Raw genomic sequence first — 21,224 nt, forward strand, 5'->3', positions numbered from 1 at the left:
ACGGTGTGACCCCGTTAAACTTCTATACGGTGTGACCCCGTTAAACTTCTATACAGTGTGACCCCGTTAAACTTCTTTACAGTGTGACCCCGTTAAACTTCTATACAATGTGACCCCGTTAAACTTCTATACGGTGTGACCCCGTTAAACTTCTATACGGTGTGACCCCGTTAAACTTCTATACGGTGTGACCCCGTTAAACTTCTATACAGTGTGACCCCGTTAAACTTCTATACGGTGTGACCCCGTTAAACTTCTATACGGTGTGACCCCGTTAAACTTCTATACGGTGTGACCCCGTTAAACTTCTATACGGTGTGACCCCGTTAAACTTCTCTCTCTCTGTATCACCCCCCCCCATCGCCCCTCGAGACAAAATTAAACAGCGGACGTCCGATTGTTGTGTCCCGTAAGGCTCGCTGCGTCTTTGGTCTCCTCCTCCTCCTCCTTCTTCTTCCTCGTTGTCGATGTCGTTTTGTCTTTCGTGCAGAAGGACAAATACCAACCCCCCCCCACCCCCCGCGCTGTGTAGTCTGTAAGAGACTACTGGGGGGGTGGGGAGAGGGGTGGACACGTGCTGTTAGTGGCGAGTAGTAGCACGCATTTACACACATACATACAGACACACACACACATACAGACACACACACATACATACAGACACACAGATACATAGAGACACACACAGAAACATACAGACACACAACCAACAACAAAGATCCCCCGTATAGCCTTAACAGACTGTAGGGGCAAGTGCTGTTAGCGAGCACCTATGAAGGCCGGAACGGTACACAAGGGGGTGGGTGGCCAGCACCACGCCCGACCGCCTTTGTCTCCCCAGTGGCGATGTTTACACACCGCACCAGGTACTCATTTGAGGCTGAGTCGACCTAGGGGAGGCCCGGGACCGGTTCAGATAATCGTCACTGGTGTTGGCCGTGAGCGGGAATCGAACCCGGGACGCCAGGTTCATAGCGCAGCGTAGCGCTAACCACTACACTATCGATCCCCACACACACACACAGACACACACACACATACAGACACACAGATACATAGAGACACACACAGATACATAGAGACACACACACACAGATACATACAGACACACAAACACATACAGACACACAAACACATACAGACACACACACATACAGACACACACACAGATACATAGAGACACACAAACACATACAGACACACAAACAAATACAGACACACACACACATACAGACACACACAGATACATAGAGACACACAAACACATACAGACACACACATACATACAGGCACACTCACAGATACATAGAGACACACAAACACATACAGACACACAAACACATACAGACACACACACAGATACATACAGACACACAAACACATACAGACACACACGCAGATACATACAGACACACACACACAGATACATACAGACACACACACACAGATACATACAGACACACTCACAGATACATAGAGACACACAAACACATACAGACACACAAACACATACAGACACACAAACACATACAGACACACATACAGACACACACACAGATACATAGAGACACACACACACAGACACACACACACAGACAGACACACACAGACAGACAACAACAACCGCCATTCGCCACTAAGTGGCGGTGACGTCACCACGACGCTTGTGCCAGGCCATGTGCACCTTGAGGCCACGTGAAGCATCGAACGCCCGCTGGCAGGAGGTCACGGGGCAGACCCAGCAGGTGCCAAGGGTCGACTGACTGAGACTACTGAGACGACTGGCTGATGCACCACCTGTGCCCCCTACTGTGCCAACCTGCCGCGCCTTAGCCACCCGGCGCTCCGCTCGATGTTGTGAGCGTCGCTCCTCCGCCCTCCATACACACACACACACATCCACATACACACGTACACAAACACACACACACACACAGACACGCGTGTGCAGTGGTTTCACGGAGCGCTCCAGACGACTCTTCGAGGCGACGCGTTTATCCCAATGAACGCTAAGGCAACCTAAGCCTTTTTTTTTGTACCTATCACCTGGGGAGGTACGGGCCTCCGGACTAGCGTCAGTCCTCCGGCTACGAGCCCCCTGGGGCGGTGCTACGCTGACCCCGACCCAGCCCCAAGGACGTCGGGCCGGGGGGCGGGGGCGGGGGCGGGGGCGGGGGTTTTCCAGGGTCTCGTAGAAGGTCGTGGGTCACACAGAGTCCAGGCCCTTACAAGGGCAGCGGGGCTAGGGGGTCCCGGCGTCGTCGGCTGTCTGGCTTCTGTCTTGGACCGGCCCGCGGACCCGTCGAGACGTCCGGCTTTTATACACCCTCCCCGGGTGTGCCAGCCTCTGGCCCCGCCTCCCTTCCAGAGGGTTCCGAGCGGTGGTGTGGGGTGGGGTGGGGGCGGGGGGGAGGTCCCGGGGGAATCCCAGAACACCCCACAGGCTCCTCCTGCTTTGGGGCTGGGGAATGTAGCGACGACCCCCCAATGCCGGTGCAAGTCACTGCCCCTGATGGGCCGTGCCTGATACTGCAGGTTAAGTGGACGCTGCCCGTTCACAGCGCTTGCGTATTCTTGGGTTCTATTCGGTAAGGGCGCGTAGGTAAAGAATAAAAGTGAAACAGCAAAATTCTCACGACGTTTCGGCCACAACGCAAGTGGCCATCATCAGGCGAAGGGACCGTACTGTCCAGAGGACAGCGCTGGAGTGAAGACAGCCAAGCGCAGTCCCACACAGCTTAAAGGATGCGACCTGCGCTTGGCTGTCTTCACTCCAACGCTGTCCTCTGGACAGTCCGGTCCCTTCACCTGATGAAGGCCGCTTGTGTTGTGGCCGAAACGTCGTGATTTTTGTTGTTTTATTTTTATTTTTTTACCTACTACGTGACTTTACCGAATAGAACCAAAGAGTATGGATCCTTGCAGTCACGCAAGCTTCAAATCTAGAAGCCGCTAAATGTGTATGAGTCTGTGTGTGTATGTTTGAGTGTGTGTGTATGTATGAGTGTGAGTGTGTTTATGTGAGTGTGTATGTATGAGTGTGAGTGTGTATGAGTGTGTGTATGTGAATGTGTGTGTGTATGTGTTAGTGTGTGTGTATGTTTGAGTGTGTATGTATATGTGAGTGTGTATGCGTGAGTGTATATATGTGCGTGTATGAGTGTGTGTATGTGAATGTGTGTGTGTATGTGTCAGTGTGTATGTATGAGTGTGAGTGTGTATGAGTGTGTGTACGTGAATGTGTGTGTATGTGTCAGTGTGTGTCTATGTATGAGTGTGTGTGTATGTACGAGTGTGAGTGTGTTTATGTGAGTGTGTATGTATGAGTGTGAGTGTGTATGAGTGTGTGTATGTGAATGTGTGTGTGTATGTGTCAATGTGTGTGTATGTATGAGTGTGTGTGTATATGTGAGTGTGTGACTGTTTATGTGTGAGGGTGTTTATATGTTTGTGTGTGTGTGAGTGTGTTAGTCTGGCAAAACAACCCCGTACCTCCTCGCGGTGCCAGAAGGACAACTCTGTCGTGGACAGTGCTGAGGTGAGGAGCCAATTCCAATTGCCGTCTATGACGTCTCCTGGCCAAACCCCAATTAGCGGAGCCAGGAGATTGAATCTTTACCCTCGGGGCTCCTTCAGAAACAACATAAACCCACTACGTGTGGCTATGTGGAATGTTCGAACGCTCACTGCGGAGGAGAGGCTGCCACTCCTCTGTCGGGAGCTGGACCGGTACCGCCTGGATCTCTGTGGCATTCAGGAGGTCCGGTGGACCGGCTCTGGCTCCTGCCACCATGAGGGGTGGACAGTCCTCTACTCGGGGAAGGAGACTGCCAAACAACAGGGAGTGGCTCTTCTTCTGAACAAAATAATGAAGGGGGCGTGGGAGCGTGGCGGTGAGGTGGGGGAAGCTGTAAGCCCCAGGCTAATTTGGGCTCGCCTTCCCATCAACCGGAGGCAAGGAGTGGTGGTCGTGGTTACTTATGCTCCCACGGAAGACGAACATCAGTGGACGGATGCAGGCAAGGCCAATTAGTCAGATGCCTTTTATGACCTCCTGTCACAGGTGCTAGCTAAAGTGGCCCCTCGGGATATAGTCATCTTGTTGGGTGACTTCAATGCCCGAGTTGGTCATGATGCTGGCACCTGGTGTGGAATGATTGGAAGGCATGGGCCAGATCAGCTCAATAACAACGGCAGGAGGCTGCTAGATTTTTGTGCAGCCCATGGGCTTGTAATTACCAACACGCTGTTCCGGCATCGGCGCATTCACACAACATCATGGATGCATGCCGGGTCAAAGCAAGAACATCTGCTGGACTACATAGTGACGGAACAGCGGATACGGGCCCATGTCCTTGACACCAGGACCTACCGTGGAGCTGATCTGCCCTCTGACCATCGACTAGTCATCTGTAAGATGCGCCTGCCATTCTTCCACTCCGGTGGTGGGTGTACGCCCAGGACCCCATTCCAACCTAAAGTGGCCTGGTCTCAGTTATCTGATGAAAATTGCAAGCGAGAATTTAATCATCGCCTTGGAATCGTCCCCGACTCCTCCTGATGTCGAGGGTAAATGGGCGAGGTTTAGGACTATCACTCATGCAGCTGCAATGGATGCTTTGGGTACACGGTCCAGACCTCCCCAGAGACCCTGGCTGACAGAGGAGGTGTTCAGGATGGTTGAGAAAAAGCGACAGGCCCACTCTAATCGGCTACAACATCCCACGTCAGAGAATGAGGAGGCTTGCCGCAGCCTTTGCTCGGAGGTTCGGAGAGCCGTGAGGCGCTGCAAGGATGGGTGGTGGTCGCGGGTTGCCGAGGAGATGGAGTCTGCCTCAGTGGCCCACGATCACAAATCTCTATTTAACTCCATCAAAAAGTTACCTGCAGCGCCACACCTATTACCATCATTAGGGGGAAAAACGGTGATCCAATCTCCGACCCCAGGAACAGGTTTGCAGATTTGCTGAGCATTTCTGTGAGGTCCTGGGGGAGGGGAAATCCCTCAGCCAGGAAAACATCGTGGCACAAAGTGAGGATGACCCTGCTGAGGCTGCGGTGCCTCAAATATTGGAAGAAGTCACCCCCAGTGAGTTGCTGGCTGAGGTGCCATTTGTTGAGGATGTACTGAAGGCGATCTAGTCTGAGACTAGGAAAGGCACCGGGCAGAGATGATCTCCCAAGCGAAATGCTGAGGGAGGGTGGCGTTTGTGCACAGACTGCCCTACATGACATCATAACAACAGTCTGGACCACTGGACGGGTTCCGCAGGATTGGAAGGATGCCCTGGTGGTCCCCCTTTTCAAGAAGGGACCGCACAGACTGTAACAACTACAGGGGCATCTCACTCCTCAGTGTGCCGGGAAAGGTCCTGGCAAGGAGAAGCTTGCGGAGTCCCAATGCGGTTTCAGGAAAGGGCGGTCCTGCACAGATGCCATATTTTCTGTCCGTCTGCTACAGCAGAGGTGTAGGGAATTCCAACAAGACCTACATCTCTGCTTTATTGACCTGGTCAAGGCCTATGATACCATCAGTAGGCCTGGGCTCTGGGTCGTTCTTCGTGCTTTTGGAGTACCTGACCATCTGCTCACGATCATTAAGGACCTTCATGATGGTGGGCGGGCCCGGGTAAAACTACGTGGCCGGGAGTCAGAGCCATTCCATGTACACCTTGGGGTGCGACAGGGATGTCCTCTGGCTCCCACATTATTTAACATCTATTTTGACCACGTAGTTCGTGAAGCCTTCAATAGCTGTACCGGGGGAATCTCCATATGGTACAGATATAATGGGAGGCTGATCGATGCCCGGGTGCGGTCAAGGGATGGCTCCCTATTGCTCAACCACGGTATGTACACTGATGATTTGGTAATAGCTGCTCATTCAGAGGTGGAGTTGGAGACGCTGCTGCTGAGACTGGAGTGTGCCACTAAGAGGTGGGGCCTTACCATCAGCCCCACCAAAACTAAGCACCTGCCTGGGTATTTGTACCATCGGACACTCCACCCCCACAACTCCCAATCGGTGATGGGTCAATTGTGGAGAGAGTGGAGAGTTTCCCATACCTGGGCAGTGTGCTTATGACCGGCTCCAGTTTAACAGCAGAGGTCTCACTCCGAATCAGTCGAGCGGCAATATCTTTTCATCGGTTGCGTAACGCTGTGTGGAAGCTACCTGGTCTGTCGCTCCGCACTAAGCTTCAGGTCTTCTCGGCCACGGTCATTCCCTCCCTTCTCTACGCTTGCGAAACGTGGACCCCCCTAATGGAACATCTTTGCCGGTTAGAAACATTTAGGCTGGCCTGCCTTACGATCCATCCTGGGTTTAACCAGACTGGATTGTGTGAGGAGCTCACAAATCCTTGAAAAATCTGGGCAAGGTCCCATCGGTGAGCTCCTCCGGCGGGGAAGGCTGCGATGGCTGGGTCATGTAGCCCACATGCCCAGCCACCGCATGCCGAAGCAGCTTTTGTTTGGCCGGATTGAGGGGGCTAAGCGGGCGCGCTTTGGCTAGAGAAGAGATGGAGTGATGTGGTACAGGAGGACGTGGAGCTGAGTGGACTTGCCGATGACTGGTACCAGCGGTGTCAAGATCGGCCTCTGTGGAGGAGGCTCGTGAAGGACGCTACTGGGCAGTTGGAGGCAGTCGCCCTCCAACAACAACGGAGGGCGGAGGAGTGACGCTCAGAACAACGAGCGGAGGGCCGGGTGCTAAAGCACAGCAGGTTGGCACAGTAGGGGGCACAGGTGGTGCATCAGCCAGTCGTCTCAGTCATCTCAGTCAGTCGACCCGTGGCACCTGGGTCTGCCCCGTGACCTCCTGCCAGCGGGCGTTCGACACTTCACGTGGCCTCAGGGTGCACATAGCCTGGCACAAGCGTCGTGGTGACGTCACCGCCGCTTAGTGGCGAATGGCGGTTGTTGTTGTTGTGTGTGTATGTATGAGTGTGTTCGTATGTATTAGTGAGAGTGTATGAGTGTGTGTATATGTGAGTGTGTATGTGTGAGTGTGTTTATATGTGAGTGTGTTTGTGTATGTATGAGTGTGTGTATGTATGTGTGTGTATGTATGAGTGATAGTGTATGAGTGTGTGTGTATGTATGAGTGTGTGTGTGTATGTATGAGTGATAGTGTATGAGTGTGTGTGTGTATGTATGAGTGATAGTGTATGTATGTATGAGTGTGTGTGTGTGAGTGTATGAGTGTGTGTGTGTATGTATGAGTGATAGTGTATGTATGTATGAGTGTGTGTTTGAGTGTATGAATGTGTGTGTATGTATGAGTGAGTGTATGAGTGTGTGTGTATGTTTGAGTGTGTGTGTGTGTATGTATGAGTGATAGTGTATGAGTGTATGTGTGTGTGAGTGTGTGTATGTATGAGTGATAGTGTATGAGTGTGTGTGTGTATGTATGAGTGTGTGTGTATGTATGAGTGATAGTGTATGAGTGTGTGTGTGTATGAGTGTGTGTATGTATGAGTGATAGTGTATGAGTGGGTGTGTGTATGTATGAGTGTGTGTGTGTATGCATGAGTGATAGTGTATGAGAGTGTATGTGTGAGTGTGTTTATATGTGAGTGTGTGTGTATGTATGAGTGTGTGTGTGTATGTATGTAGGTGTGTGTGTATGAGTGTGTGTGTGTATGTATGAGTGTGTGTGTGTATGAGTGATAGTGTATGAGTGTATGTGTGTATGTATGAGTGTGTGTGTGTATGTGTGTGAGTGTATGAGTGTGTGTTTGTGAGTGTATGAGTGTGTATGTGTGTGTGTATGAGTGTGTGTGTGTATGTATGAGTGTGTGTGTTCATATGCGGTTGACGATGCCCCTGCATGGTCGTGTGTGTGTGTGGTTACGAGTTGGCTGTGCCACGTTGCCCGCATGCCCTTCCATCGAATGCCTTGACAGCTTTTGTTTGGCCGTACAGAGCGCGTGTGTGTATGTATGAATGTGTGTGTGTATGTATGACTGTGTGTGTGTGCATGAGTGTGTGTGTATGTATGAGTGTGTGTGTGTATGTGTGAGTGTGTGTGTATGTATGAGTGTGTGTGCGTATGTATGAGTGTGTGTGTGTATGTATGAGTGTGTGTGTATGTATGAGTGTGTGTGTATGTATGAGTGTGTGTGTGTGTATGTATGAGTGTGTGTGTGTATGTATGAGTGTGTGTGTGTATGTATGAGTGTGTGTGTATATGTATGAGTGTGTGTGTGTATGTATGAGTGTGTGTGTGTATGTATGAGTGTGTGTATGTATGAGTGTGTGTGTGTATGTATGAGGGTGTGTGTGTATGTATGAGTGTGTGTGTATGTATGAGTGTGTGTGTGTGTATGTATGAGTGTGTGTGTATGTATGAGTGTGTGTGTGTATGTGTGAGTGTGTGTGTATGTATGAGTGTGTGTGCGTATGTATGAGTGTGTGTGTGTATGTATGAGTGTGTGTGTATGTATGAGTGTGTGTGTATGTATGAGTGTGTGTGTGTGTATGTATGAGTGTGTGTGTGTATGTATGAGTGTGTGTGTGTATGTATGAGTGTGTGTGTATATGTATGAGTGTGTGTGTGTATGTATGAGTGTGTGTGTGTATGTATGAGTGTGTATGTATGAGTGTGTGTGTATGTATGAGTGTGTGTGTGTATGTATGAGTGTGTGTGTGTATGTATGAGTGTGTGTGTGTATGTATGAGTGTGTGTGTGTGTATGTATGAGTGTGTGTGTGTATGTATGAGTGTGTGTGTGTATGTATGAGTGTGTGTGTATATGTATGAGTGTGTGTGTGTATGTATGAGTGTGTGTGTGTGTGTATGTATGAGTGTGTATGTATGAGTGTGTGTGTATGTATGAGTGTGTGTGTATGTATGAGTGTGTGTGTGTGTATGTATGAGTGTGTGTGTATGTATGAGTGTGTGTGTGTGTATGTATGAGTGTGTGTGTATGTATGAGTGTGTGTGTGTATGTATGAGTGTGTGTGTATGAGTGTGTGTGTGTATGTATGAGTGCGTGTGTGTATGTATGAGTGTGTGTGTGTATGTATGAGTGTGTGTGTGTGTATGAGTGTGTGTATGTGTGTATTAGTGTGTGTGTGTATGAGTGTGTGTGTGTATGTATGAGTGTGTGTATGTATGAGTGTGTGTGTGTGTATGAGTGTGTGTGTATGTATGAGTGTGTGTGTATGTATGAGTGTGTGTGTGTGTATGTATGAGTGTGTGTGTGTGTATGTATGAGTGTGTGTGTATGTATGAGTATGTGTGTGTGTATGTATGAGTGTGTGTGTGTGTGTATGAGTGTGTGTGTGTATGTATGAATGTGTGTGTATGTATGAGTGTGTGTGTGTATGAGTGTGTGTGTGTGTATGTATGAGTGTGTGTGTGTGTATGTATGAGTGTGTGTGTGTGTATGTGTATGTGTGAGTGTGTGTGTGTATGTATGAGTGTGTATGTATGAGTGTGTATGTATGAGTGTGTGTGTATGTATGAGTGTGTGTGTGTATGTATGAGTGTGAGTGTGTATGTATGAGTGTGTGTGTGTGTATGTATGAGTGTGTGTGTATGTATGAGTGTGTGTGTGTATGTATGAGTGTGTGTGTCTATGTATGAGTCTGTGTGTGTATGTATGAGTGTGTTTGTATGTATGAGTGTGAGTGTGTGTATGAGTGTGTGTGTGTATGTATGAGTGTGTGTGTATGTATGAGTGTGTGTGTATGTATGTATGAGTGTGTGTGTATGTATGAGTGTGTGTGTGTGTATGAGTGTGTGTGTGTATGTATGAGTGTGTGTGTGTATGTATGAGTGTGTGTATGTATGAGTGGGTGTGTATGAGTGTGTGTATGTATGAGTGTGTGTGTGTATGTATGAGTGTGTGTGTATGTATGAGTGTGTGTGTATGTATGAGTGTGTGTGTATGTATGAGTGTGAGTGTGTGTATGAGTGTGTGTGTATGTATGAGTGTGTGTGTATGCATGAGTGTGTGTGTATGTATGAGTGTGTGTGTATGTATGAGTGTATGTGTGTATGTATGAGTGTGTGTGTGTATGTATGAGTGTGTGTGTGTGTATGTATGTATGAGTGTGTGTGTGTATGTATGAGTGTGTGTATGTATGAGTGTGTGTGTGTATGTATGAGTGTGTGTGTGTATGAGTGTGTGTGTGTGTGTGTATGTATGAGTGTGTGTGTGTGTGTATGTATGAGTGTGTGTGTGTATGTATGAGTGTGTGTGTGTGTATGTATGAGTGTGTGTGTGTATGTATGAGTGTGTGTGTGTGTCTGTGTGTCTGAGTCCGGCAAAACAACCCCCTACCTCCTCGCGGTGCCGGACGGGCAACTCTGTCGTGGACAGCGCTGTGGGGGGAGTTCCAATTTTGATTGGCTCCTTCCCTCATGGCATATGTGTCCACCACAGGGGCTAAACGGGGGCTCTGGACGGGTGCGAGGGGCTGGTAACCCCTCCACCTTCAATTAATTACCACAAAACCACGAATTAAACTGAAATATGTAACAACTAAGCTTGTGCCGGAGGCCCCGGGGGGCCAGGCGTCTATGACGTCTCCTGGCCAAACCCCAATTGTCGGAGCCAGGAGATTGAATACCTACCCTCGGGGCTACTCCAGAAACAACGAGCCCATGTCCTTGACACCAGGACCTACCGTGGAGCTGATCTGCCCTCTGACCATCGACTAGTCATCTGTAAGATGCGCCTGCCATTCTTCCACTCCGGTGGTGGGTGTACACCCAGGACCCCATTCCAACCTAAAGTGGCCTGGTCTCAGTTATCTGATGAAAGTTGCAAGCGAGAATTTCATCATCGCTTGCGGCTGGGATTGGCATCGTCCCCGACTCCTCCTGATGTCGAGGGTAAATGGGCGAGGTTTAGGACTGTGACTCATGCAGCTGCAATGGCTGCTTTGGGTACGCGGTCCAGACCTCCCCAGACACCCTGGATGACAGAGGAGTTGTTCAGGATGGTTGAGAAAAAGCGACAGGCCCACTGTCATCGGCTACAGAATCCCACGTCAGAGAATGAGGAGGCTTACCGCAGCCTTCGCTCGGAGGTTCGGAGAGCCGTGAGGCGCTGCAAGGATGGGTGGTGGTCGCGGGTTGCTGAGGAGATGGAGTCTGCCTCAGTGGCCCGTGATCACAAATCTCTATTTAACTCCATCAAAAAAGTAACCTGCAGCGCCACACCTATTACCATCATTAGGGGAAAAAACGGTGATCCAATTTCCGACCCCCAGGAACAGGTTCGCAGATTTGCTGAGCATTTCTGTGAGGTCCTGGGGGAGGGAAAATCCCTCAGCCAGGAAAACATCGTGGCACAAAGTGAGGATGACCCTGCTGAGGCTGCGGTGCCTCGAATATTGGATGAAGTCACCCCCTGTGAGTGGCTGGCTGAGGTGCCATCTGCTGAGGAAGTATTGAAGGCGATCCGGAGTCTGAGACCAGGAAAGGCAGCGGGCAGAGATGATCTCCCAAGCGAAATGCTGAGGGAGGGTGGCGTTTGTGCACAGACTGCCCTATATGACATCATAACAACAGTCTGGACCACTGGACGGGTTCCGCAGGATTGGAAGGATGCCCTGGTGGTCCCCCTTTTTAAGAAGGGGGACCGCACAGACTGTAACAACTACAGGGGCATCTCACTCCTCAGTGTGCCGGGAAAGGTCCTGGCAAGGATTATTCAGCATCGCCTTGCCAGGCACGCTGAGGAGAGGCTTGCGGAGCCCCAATGCGGTTTCAGGAAAGGGCGGTCCTGCACAGATGCCATATTTTCTGTCCGTCTGCTACAGGAGAGGTGTAGGGAATTCCAACAAGACCTACATCTCTGCTTTATTGACCTGGTCAAGGCCTATGATACCATCAGTAGGCCTGGGCTGTGGGTCGTTCTTCGTGCTTTTGGAGTACCTGACCCTCTGCTCACGATCATTAAGGACCTTCATGATGGTGAGCGGGCCCGGGTAAAACTACGTGGGCGGGAGTCAGAGCCATTCCCTGTACACCTTGGGGTGCGACAGGGATGTCCTCTGGCTCCCACATTATTTAACATCTATTTTGACCACGTAGTTCGTGAAGTCTTCAATAGCTGTACCGGGGGAATCTCCATATGGTACAGATATAATGGGAGGCTAATCGATGCCCGGGTGCGGCCAAGGGATGGCTCCCTATTGCTCAACCACGTTATGTATGCTGATGACTTGGTAATAGCTGCTCAGTCAGAGGAGGAGTTGGAGACGCTGCTGCTGAGACTGGAGCGTGCCACTAAGAGGTGGGGCCTTACCATCAGCCCCACCAAAACTAAGCACCTGCCTGGGTATTTTGTACCATCGGACACTCCACCCCCACAACTCCCAATCGGTGATGGGGCAGTTGTGGAGAGAGTGGAGAGTTTCCCATACCTGGGCAGTGTGCTTATGACTGGCTCCAGTTTAACAGCAGAGGTCTCACTCCGAATCAGTCGAGCGGCAATATCTTTTCATCGGTTGCGTAACGCTGTATGGAAGCTACCTGGTCTGTCGCTCCGCACTAAGCTTCAGGTCTTCTCGGCCACGGTCATTCCCTCCCTTCTCTACGCTTGCGAAACGTGGACCCCCCTAATGGAACATCTTCGCCGGTTAGAAACATTTAGGCTGACCTGCCTACGATCCATCCTGGGTTTAACCAGACTGGATTGTGTGAGGAGCTCACAAATCCTTGAAAGATCTGGGCAGGGTCCCATCGGTGAGCTCCTCCGGCAGGCAAGGCTGCGATGGCTGGGTCATGTAGCCCGCATGCCCAGCCACCGCATGCCGAAACAGCTTTTGTTTGTCCGGATTGAGGGGGCTAAGCGGGCGCGGCACGGGCTAGAGAAGAGATGGAGTGATGTGGTACAGGAGGACGTGGAGCTGAGTGGACTTGCCGATGACTGGTACCAGCGGTGTCAAGATCGGCCTCTGTGGAGGAGGCTCGTGAAGGATGCTACTGGGCAGTTGGAGGCAGTCGCCCTCCAACAACAACGGAGGGCGGAGGACCGACGCTCACAACAGCGAGCGGAGCGCCGGGTGGCTAAAGCACAGCAGGTTGGCACAGTAGGGGGCACAGGTGGTGCATCAGCCAGTCATCTCAGTCAGTCGACCCGTGGCACCTGGGTCTGCCCCGTGACCTCCTGCCAGCGGGCGTTCGACACTTCACGTGGCCTCAGGGTGCACATAGCCTGGCACAAGCGTCGTGGTGACGTCACCGCCACTTAGTGGCGAATGGCGGTTGTTGTTGTATGTATGAGTGTGTCTGTGTGTATGTATGAGTGTGTGTGTGTATGTATGGGTGTGTGTGTATGTATGAGTGTGTGTGTATGTATGAGTGTGTGTGTGTATGTATGAGTGTGTGTGTGTATGTATGAGTGTGTGTGTGTATGTATGAGTGTGTGTGTGTTTATGTATGAGTGTGTGTGTGTGTATGCATGAGTGTGTGTGTATGTATGAGTGTGTGTGTGTATGTATGAGTGTGTGTGTGTATGTATGAGTGTGTGTGTGTATGTATGATTGTGTGTGTGTGTATGTATGAGTGTGTGTGTATGTATGAGTGTGTGTATGTGTGTGTGTGTATATGTATGAGTGTGTGTGTGTGTATGTATGAGTGTGTGTGTGTATGTGTGAGTGTGTCTGAGTGTGTTTGTGTGTGAGTGTGTTTATATGTGAGTGTTTGTATGTGTGAGTGTGTCTGAGTGTGTGTATGTGTGAGTGTGTTTATATGTGAGTGTTTGTATGTGTGAGTGTGTCTGAGTGTGTGTTTGTGTTGGTGTGTTTATATGTGAGTGTTTGTATGTGTGAGTGTGTCTGAGTGTGTGTATGTGTGAGTGTGTTTATATGTGAGTGTTTGTATGTGTGAGTGTGTCTGAGTGTGTGTATGTGTGAGTGTGTTTATATGTGAGTGTTTGTGTGTGTGAGTGTGTCTGAGTGTGTTTGTGTGAGTGTGTTTATATGTGAGTGTTTGTATGTGTGAGTGTGTCTGAGTGTGTGTATGTGTGAGTGTGTTTATATGTGAGTGTTTGTGTGTGTGAGTGTGTCTGAGTGTGTGTTTGTGTGAGTGTGTTTATATGTGAGTGTTTGTATGTGTGAGTGTGTCTGAGTGTGTGTATGTGTGAGTGTGTTTATATGTGAGTGTTTGTGTGTGTGAGTGTGTCTGAGTGTGTGTTTGTGTGAGTGTGTTTATATGTGAATGTTTGTATGTGTGAGTGTGTCTGAGTGTGTGTATGTGTGTGAGTGTGTTTATATGTGAGTGTTTGTATGTGTGAGTGTGTCTGAGTGTGTGTATGTGTGAGTGTGTTTATATGTGAGTGTTTGTATGTGTGAGTGTGTCTGAGTGTGTTTGTGTGAGTGTGTTTATATGTGAGTGTTTGTATGTGTGAGTGTGTCTGAGTGTGTTTGTGTGTGAGTGTGTTTATATGTGAGTGTTTGTATGTGTGAGTGTGTCTGAGTGTGTGTATGTGTGAGTGTGTTTATATGTGAGTGTTTGTGTGTGTGAGTGTGTCTGAGTGTGTGTATGTGTGTGAGTGTGTTTATATGTGAGTGTTTGTATGTGTGAGTGTGTCTGAGTGTGTGTTTGTGTGAGTGTGTTTATATGTGAGTGTGTGTATGTGTGAGTGTGTCTGAGTGTGTTTGTGTGTGAGTGTGTTTATATGTGAGTGTTTGTATGTGTGAGTGTGTCTGAGTGTGTTTGTGTGTGAGTGTGTTTATATGTGAGTGTTTGTATTTGTGAGTGTGTCTGAGTGTGTTTGTGTGTGAGTGTGTTTATATGTGAGTGTTTGTATGTGTGAGTGTGTCTGAGTGTGTGTATGTGTGAGTGTGTTTATATGTGAGTGTTTGTATGTGTGAGTGTGTCTGAGTGTGTGTATGTGTGAGTGTGTTTATATGTGAGTGTTTGTATGTGTGAGTGTGTGTTTATGTGAGTGTGTGTGAGTGTGTATGTGTGAGTGTGTGTGAGTGTGTATATGTGAGTGTGTGTATGTGTGAGTGTGTGAGTGTGCATATGTGAGTGTGTGTGAGTGTGTATATGTGAGTGTGTGTATGTGTGAGTGTGTGTTTATATGTGAGAGTGTGTGTGTTTATACAGTATGTGTGTGTGTGAGTGTGTTTATATGTGAGTGTGTGTGAGTGTGTGTGAGTGTGTATGTGTGAGTGTGTTTATATGTGAGTGTGTGTGAGAGTGTATGTGTGAGTGTGTTTATATGTGAGTGTGTGTGAGTGTGTATGTGTGAGTGTGTTTATATATGTGAGTGTGTGTGTGTATACGTGAGTGTGTGTGTTTATATGTGAGTGTGTGTGAGTGTGTATGTGTGAGTGTGTTTATATGTGAGTGTGTGTGTGAGTGTGTGAGTGTGTGTGTGAGTGTGTGAGTGTGTGTGAGTGTGTTTACATGTGAGTGTGTGTGAGTGTGTATGTGTGAGTGTGTTTATATATGTGAGTGTGTGTGTGTGTATACGTGAGTGTGTGTGTTTATATGTGAGTGTGTGTGAGTGTGTATGTGTGAGTGTGTGTGTATATGTGAGTGTGTTAGTGTGTGTGTATATGTGAGTGTGTGTGAGTGTGTTTATACGTCAGTGTGTGTGAGTGTGTGTGTTTATATGTGAGTGTGTGTGAGGGTGTATGTGTGAGTGTGTGTGTATATGTGAGTGTGTGAGTGTGTGTGAGTGTGTTTATACGTGAGTGTGTGTGAGTGTGTGTGTATGTTTGTGTGTGGGTTGCTTATTTATAAATAGGATTTACATGATATTCGCTCCTCCAGAGACTCCTGCCCTCACAACCGTGAGTGAACTGGGTGCCTGGGGTCGCGTCTATTGAACCAACAACAGCATCATCAGCATCATCATCATCAGCATCAATAGCATCATCATCAGCATCAACAGCAGCAGCAGCATCAATAGCATCATCATCAGCATCAACAGGAGCAGCATCAGCATCATCAGCAACAGCAGCAGCATCATCAGCAGCATCAGCATCATCAGCATCATCATCAGCATCAATAGCATCAGCATCAACAGGAGCAGCAGCAGCATCAGCATCATCAGCATCATCATCAGCATCAATAGCATCATCATCACCATCAGCAGCAGCAGCATCATCATCATCAGCATCATCATCAACAGCAGCAGCATCATCAGCAGCATCAATAGCATCATCATCACCATCAACAGGAGCAGCAGCAGCATCATCATCAGCATCATCATCAACAGCAGCAGCATCATCAGCAGCATCAGCATCATCATCAGCACCATCATCATCAGCATCATAATCATCAACAGGAGCAGCAACAGTATCAGCAGCATCATCAGCAGCAGCATCATCAGCAGCAGCATCATCAGCAGCAGGAGTTCCAGTATGTATACTATGACGTTAACACTAATAGCATCAGCATCATCATCAGCATCATCATCAGCAGCATCATCATCAGCAGCAGGAACTGTGTTCAGAATTCGACTGACACAGACACCCTTAGACTCACCACCCAGAGACCCATAGACTCACCACACAGAGACCCACAGACTCACCACACAGAGACCCATAGACTCACCACACAGAGACCCACAGACTCACCACACAGAGACCCATAGACTCACCACACAGAGACCCACAGACTCACTACATAGAGACCCATAGACTCACCACACAGAGACCCATAGACTCACCACACAGAGACCCATAGACTCAACAACGATCGGCCCATAATCTCACCACACAGAGACCCATAGACTCACAACACAGAGACCCACAGACTCACCACACAGAGACCCATAGACTCACCACACAGAGAGCCATAGACTCACCACACAGAGACCCATAGACTCACCACACAGAGACCAATAGACTCATCACACAGAGACCCATAGACTCACACAGAGACCCATAGACTCACCACACAGAGACCCATAGACTCACCACACAGAGACCCATAGACTCACCACACAGAGACCCACAGACTCACCACATAGAGACCCATAGACTCACCACACAGAGACCCATAGACTCTATAAGTGGGTGTCTGTGGGTCTCTATGTATGTTTGTGTGTCTATGAGTCTGGGTGTCTGTGGGTCTCTGTGTGTGTTTGTGTGTCTATGAGTCTGGGTGTCTGTGGGTCTCTGTGTGTGTTTGTGTGTCTATGAGTCTGGGTGTCTGTGGGTCTCTATGGGTCTATGTGTGTCTTTGAGTCTGGGTGTCTGTGGGTCTCTATGTATGTTTGTGTGTCTATGAGTCTGGGTGTCTGTGGGTCTCTGTGTATGTTTGTGTGTCTATGAGTCTGGGTGTCTGTGGGTCTCTGTGTATGTTTGTGTGTCTATGAGTCTGGGTGTCTGTGGGTCTCTGTGTGTGTTTGTGTGTCTATGAGTCTGGGTGTCTGTGGGTCTCTGTGTGTGTTTGTGTGTCTATGAGTCTGGGTGTCTGTGGGTCTCTGTGTATGTTTGTGTGTCTATGAGTCTGGGTGTCTGTGGGTCTCTATGTATGTTTGTGTGTCTATGAGTCTGGGTGTCTGTGGGTCTCTATGTATGTTTGTGTGTCTATGAGTCTGGGTGTCTGTGGGTCTCTGTGTATGTTTGTGTGTCTATGAGTCTGGGTGTCTGTGGGTCTCTATGTATGTTTGTGTGTCTATGAGTCTGGGTGTCTGTGGGTCTCTGTGTATGTTTGTGTGTCTATGAGTCTGGGTGTCTGTGGGTCTCTGTGTGTGTTTGCGTGTCTGTGAGTCTGTGTGTCTGTGGGTCTCTGTGTATGTTTGTGTGTCTATGAGTGTGGGTGTCTGTGGGTCTCTGTGTATGTTTGTGTGTCTATGAGTCTGGGTGTCTGTGGGTCTCTGTGTATGTGTGTCTATGAGTCTGTGTGTCTGTGGGTCTCTGTCTATGTTTGTGTGTCTATGAGTCTGGGTGTCTGTGGGTCTCTATGGGTAAATGTGTGTCTATGAGTCTGGGTGTCTGTGGGTCTCTGTGTATGTTTGTGTGTCTATGAGTCTGGGTGTCTGTGGGTCTCTGTGTATGTTTGTGTGTCTATGAGTCTGGGTGTCTGTGGGTCTCTGTGTATGTGTGTGTGTCTATGAGTCTGGGTGTCTGTGGGTCTCTGTGTATGTTTGTGTGTCTATGAGTCTGGGTGTCTGTGGGTCTCTATGGGTAAATGTGTGTCTTTGAGTCTGGGTGTCTGTGGGTCTCTGTGTATGTTTGTGGGTCTATGAGTCTGGGTGTCTGTGGGTCTCTGTGTGTGTTTGCGTGTCTGTGAGTCTGTGTGTCTGTGGGTCTCTGTGTATGTTTGTGTGTCTATGAGTCTGGGTGTCTGTGGGTCTCTGTGTATGTGTGTGTGTCTATGAGTCTGTGTGTCTGTGGGTCTCTATGGGTCTATGTTTGTCTATGAGTCTGGGTGTCTGTGGGTCTCTGTGTATGTGTGTCTATGAGTCTGGGTGTCTGTGGGTCTCTGTGTGTGTTTGTGTGTCTATGAGTCTGGGTGTCTGTGGGTCTCTATATATGTTTGTGTGTCTATGAGTCTGGGTGTCTGTGGGTCTCTATGTATGTTTGTGTGTCTATGAGTCTGGGTGTCTGTGGGTCTCTGTGTATGTTTGTGTGTCTATGAGTCTGGGTGTCTGTGGATCTCTGTGTGTGTTTGCGTGTCTGTGAGTCTGTGTGTCTGTGGGTCTCTGTGTATGTTTGTGTGTCTATGAGTCTGGGTGTCTGTGGGTCTCTATGTATGTTTGTGTGTCTATGAGTCTGGGTGTCTGTGGGTCTCTGTGTATGTTTGTGTGTCTATGAGTCTGGGTGTCTGTGGATCTCTGTGTGTGTTTGCGTGTCTGTGAGTCTGTGTGTCTGTGGGTCTCTGTGTATGTTTGTGTGTCTATGAGTCTGGGTGTCTGTGGATCTCTGTGTGTGTTTGCGTGTCTGTGAGTCTGTGTGTCTGTGGGTCTCTGTGTATGTTTGTGTGTCTATGAGTCTGGGTGTCTGTGGGTCTCTGTGTTTGTGTGTCTATGAGTCTGGGTGTCTGTGGGTCTCTATGTATGTTTGTGTGTCTATGAGTCTGGGTGTCTGTGGGTCTCTGTGTATGTTTGTGTGTCTATGAGTCTGGGTGTCTGTGGGTCTCTGTGTATGTGTGTCTATGAGTCTGTGTGTCTGTGGGTCTCTGTGTATGTTTGTGTGTCTATGAGTCTGGGTGTCTGTGGGTCTCTGTGTATGTTTGTGTGTCTATGAGTCTGGGTGTCTGTGGGTCTCTGTGTATGTTTGTGTGTCTATGAGTCTGGGTGTCTGTGGGTCTCTGTGTATGTGTGTGTGTCTATGAGTCTGGGTGTCTGTGGGTCTCTGTGTATGTTTGTGTGTCTATGAGTCTGGGTGTCTGTGGGTCTCTATGGGTAAATGTGTGTCTTTGAGTCTGGGTGTCTGTGGGTCTCTGTGTATGTTTGTGGGTCTATGAGTCTGGGTGTCTGTGGGTCTCTGTGTGTGTTTGCGTGTCTGTGAGTCTGTGTGTCTGTGGGTCTCTGTGTATGTTTGTGTGTCTATGAGTCTGGGTGTCTGTGGGTCTCTGTGTATGTGTGTGTGTCTATGAGTCTGTGTGTCTGTGGGTCTCTATGGGTCTATGTTTGTCTATGAGTCTGGGTGTCTGTGGGTCTCTGTGTATGTGTGTCTATGAGTCTGGGTGTCTGTGGGTCTCTGTGTGTGTTTGTGTGTCTATGAGTCTGGGTGTCTGTGGGTCTCTATATATGTTTGTGTGTCTATGAGTCTGGGTGTCTGTGGGTCTCTATGTATGTTTGTGTGTCTATGAGTCTGGGTGTCTGTGGGTCTCTGTGTATGTTTGTGTGTCTATGAGTCTGGGTGTCTGTGGATCTCTGTGTGTGTTTGCGTGTCTGTGAGTCTGTGTGTCTGTGGGTCTCTGTGTATGTTTGTGTGTCTATGAGTCTGGGTGTCTGTGGGTCTCTGTGTATGTTTGTGTGTCTATGAGTCTGGGTGTCTGTGGGTCTCTGTGTATGTTTGTGTGTCTATGAGTCTGGGTGTCTGTGGATCTCTGTGTGTGTTTGCGTGTCTGTGAGTCTGTGTGTCTGTGGGTCTCTGTGTATGTTTGTGTGTCTATGAGTCTGGGTGTCTGTGGGTCTCTATGTATGTTTGTGTGTCTATGAGTCTGGGTGTCTGTGGGTCTCTGTGTATGTTTGTGTGTCTATGAGTCTGGGTGTCTGTGGGTCTCTGTGTATGTGTGTCTATGAGTCTGGGTGTCTGTGGGTCTCTGTGTATGTTTGTGTGTCTGTGAGTCTGGGTGTCTGTGGGTCTCTGTGTGTTTGTGTGTCTATGAGTCTGGGTGTCTGTGGGTCTCTGTGTATGTTTGTGCGTCTATGAGTCTGGGTGTCTGTGGGTCTCTGTGTATATTTGTGTGTCTATGAGTCTGTGTGTCTGTGGGTCTCTATGGGTCTATGTTTGTCTATGAGTCTGGGTGTCTGTGGGTCTCTGTGTATGTGTGTCTATGAGTCTGGGTGTCTGTGGGTCTCTGTGTGTGTTTGTGTGTCTATGAGTCTGGGTGTCTGTGGGTCTCTGTGTGTGTTTGTGTGTCTATGAGTCTGGGTGTCTGTGGGTCTCTGTGTGTGTTTGTGTGTCTGTGAGTCTGGGTGTCTGTGGGTCTCTGTGTATGTTTGTGTGTCTATGAGTCTGGGTGTCTGTGGGTCTCTGTGTATGTTTGTGTGTCTATGAGTCTGGGTGTCTGTGGGTCTCTATGGGTCTATGTGTGTCTATGAGTCTGGGTGTCTGTGGGTCTCTGTGTGTGTTTGCGTGTCTGTGAGTCTGTGTGTCTGTGGGTCTCTGTGTATGTTTGTGTGTCTATGAGTCTGGGTGTCTGTGGGTCTCTGTGTATGTTTGTGTGTCTGTGAATCTGGGTGTCTGTGGATCTCTGTGTGTGTTTGTGTGTCTATGAGTCTGGGTGTCTGTGGGTCTCTGTGTGTGTTTGCGTGTCTGTGAGTCTGTGTGTCTGTGGGTCTCTGTGTATGTTTGTGTGTCTATGAGTCTGGGTGTCTGTGGGTCTCTGTGTATGTTTGTGTGTCTATGAGTCTGGGTGTCTGTGGGTCTCTATGTATGTTTGTGTGTCTATGAGTCTGGGTGTCTGTGGGTCTCTGTGTGTGTTTGCGTGCCTGTGAGTCTGTGTGTCTGTGGGTCTCTGTGTATGTTTGTGTGTCTATGAGTCTGGGTGTCTGTGGATCTCTGTGTATGTTTGTGTGTCTATGAGTCTGGGTGTCTGTGGGTCTCTGTGTATGTTTTGTGTGT

The 21,224-nt window shown here is 48.9% G+C and overlaps 1 protein-coding gene across 1 annotated transcript in view; it reads left to right on the forward strand.

Moving 5' to 3' along the window:
- LOC116958311 (putative methyltransferase-like protein 21E) overlaps positions 1 to 2,540 on the forward strand; it is an 18,368-nt gene extending 15,828 nt beyond the window's left edge. The window contains exon 5 of the mRNA XM_076056459.1: positions 2,536 to 2,540. Within this exon, the coding sequence (XP_075912574.1) occupies positions 2,536 to 2,540 (5 nt within the window). The remainder of the gene's footprint in view (positions 1 to 2,535) is intronic.
- Positions 2,541 to 21,224: the final 18,684 nt, after the last annotated feature.

Source organism: Petromyzon marinus, chromosome 75, assembly GCF_048934315.1.
Source record: "Petromyzon marinus isolate PM22_M1 ecotype Great Lakes invasive population chromosome 75, UKy_Petmar_22M1.pri1.0, whole genome shotgun sequence".
NCBI lineage: Eukaryota > Metazoa > Chordata > Hyperoartia > Petromyzontiformes > Petromyzontidae > Petromyzon > Petromyzon marinus.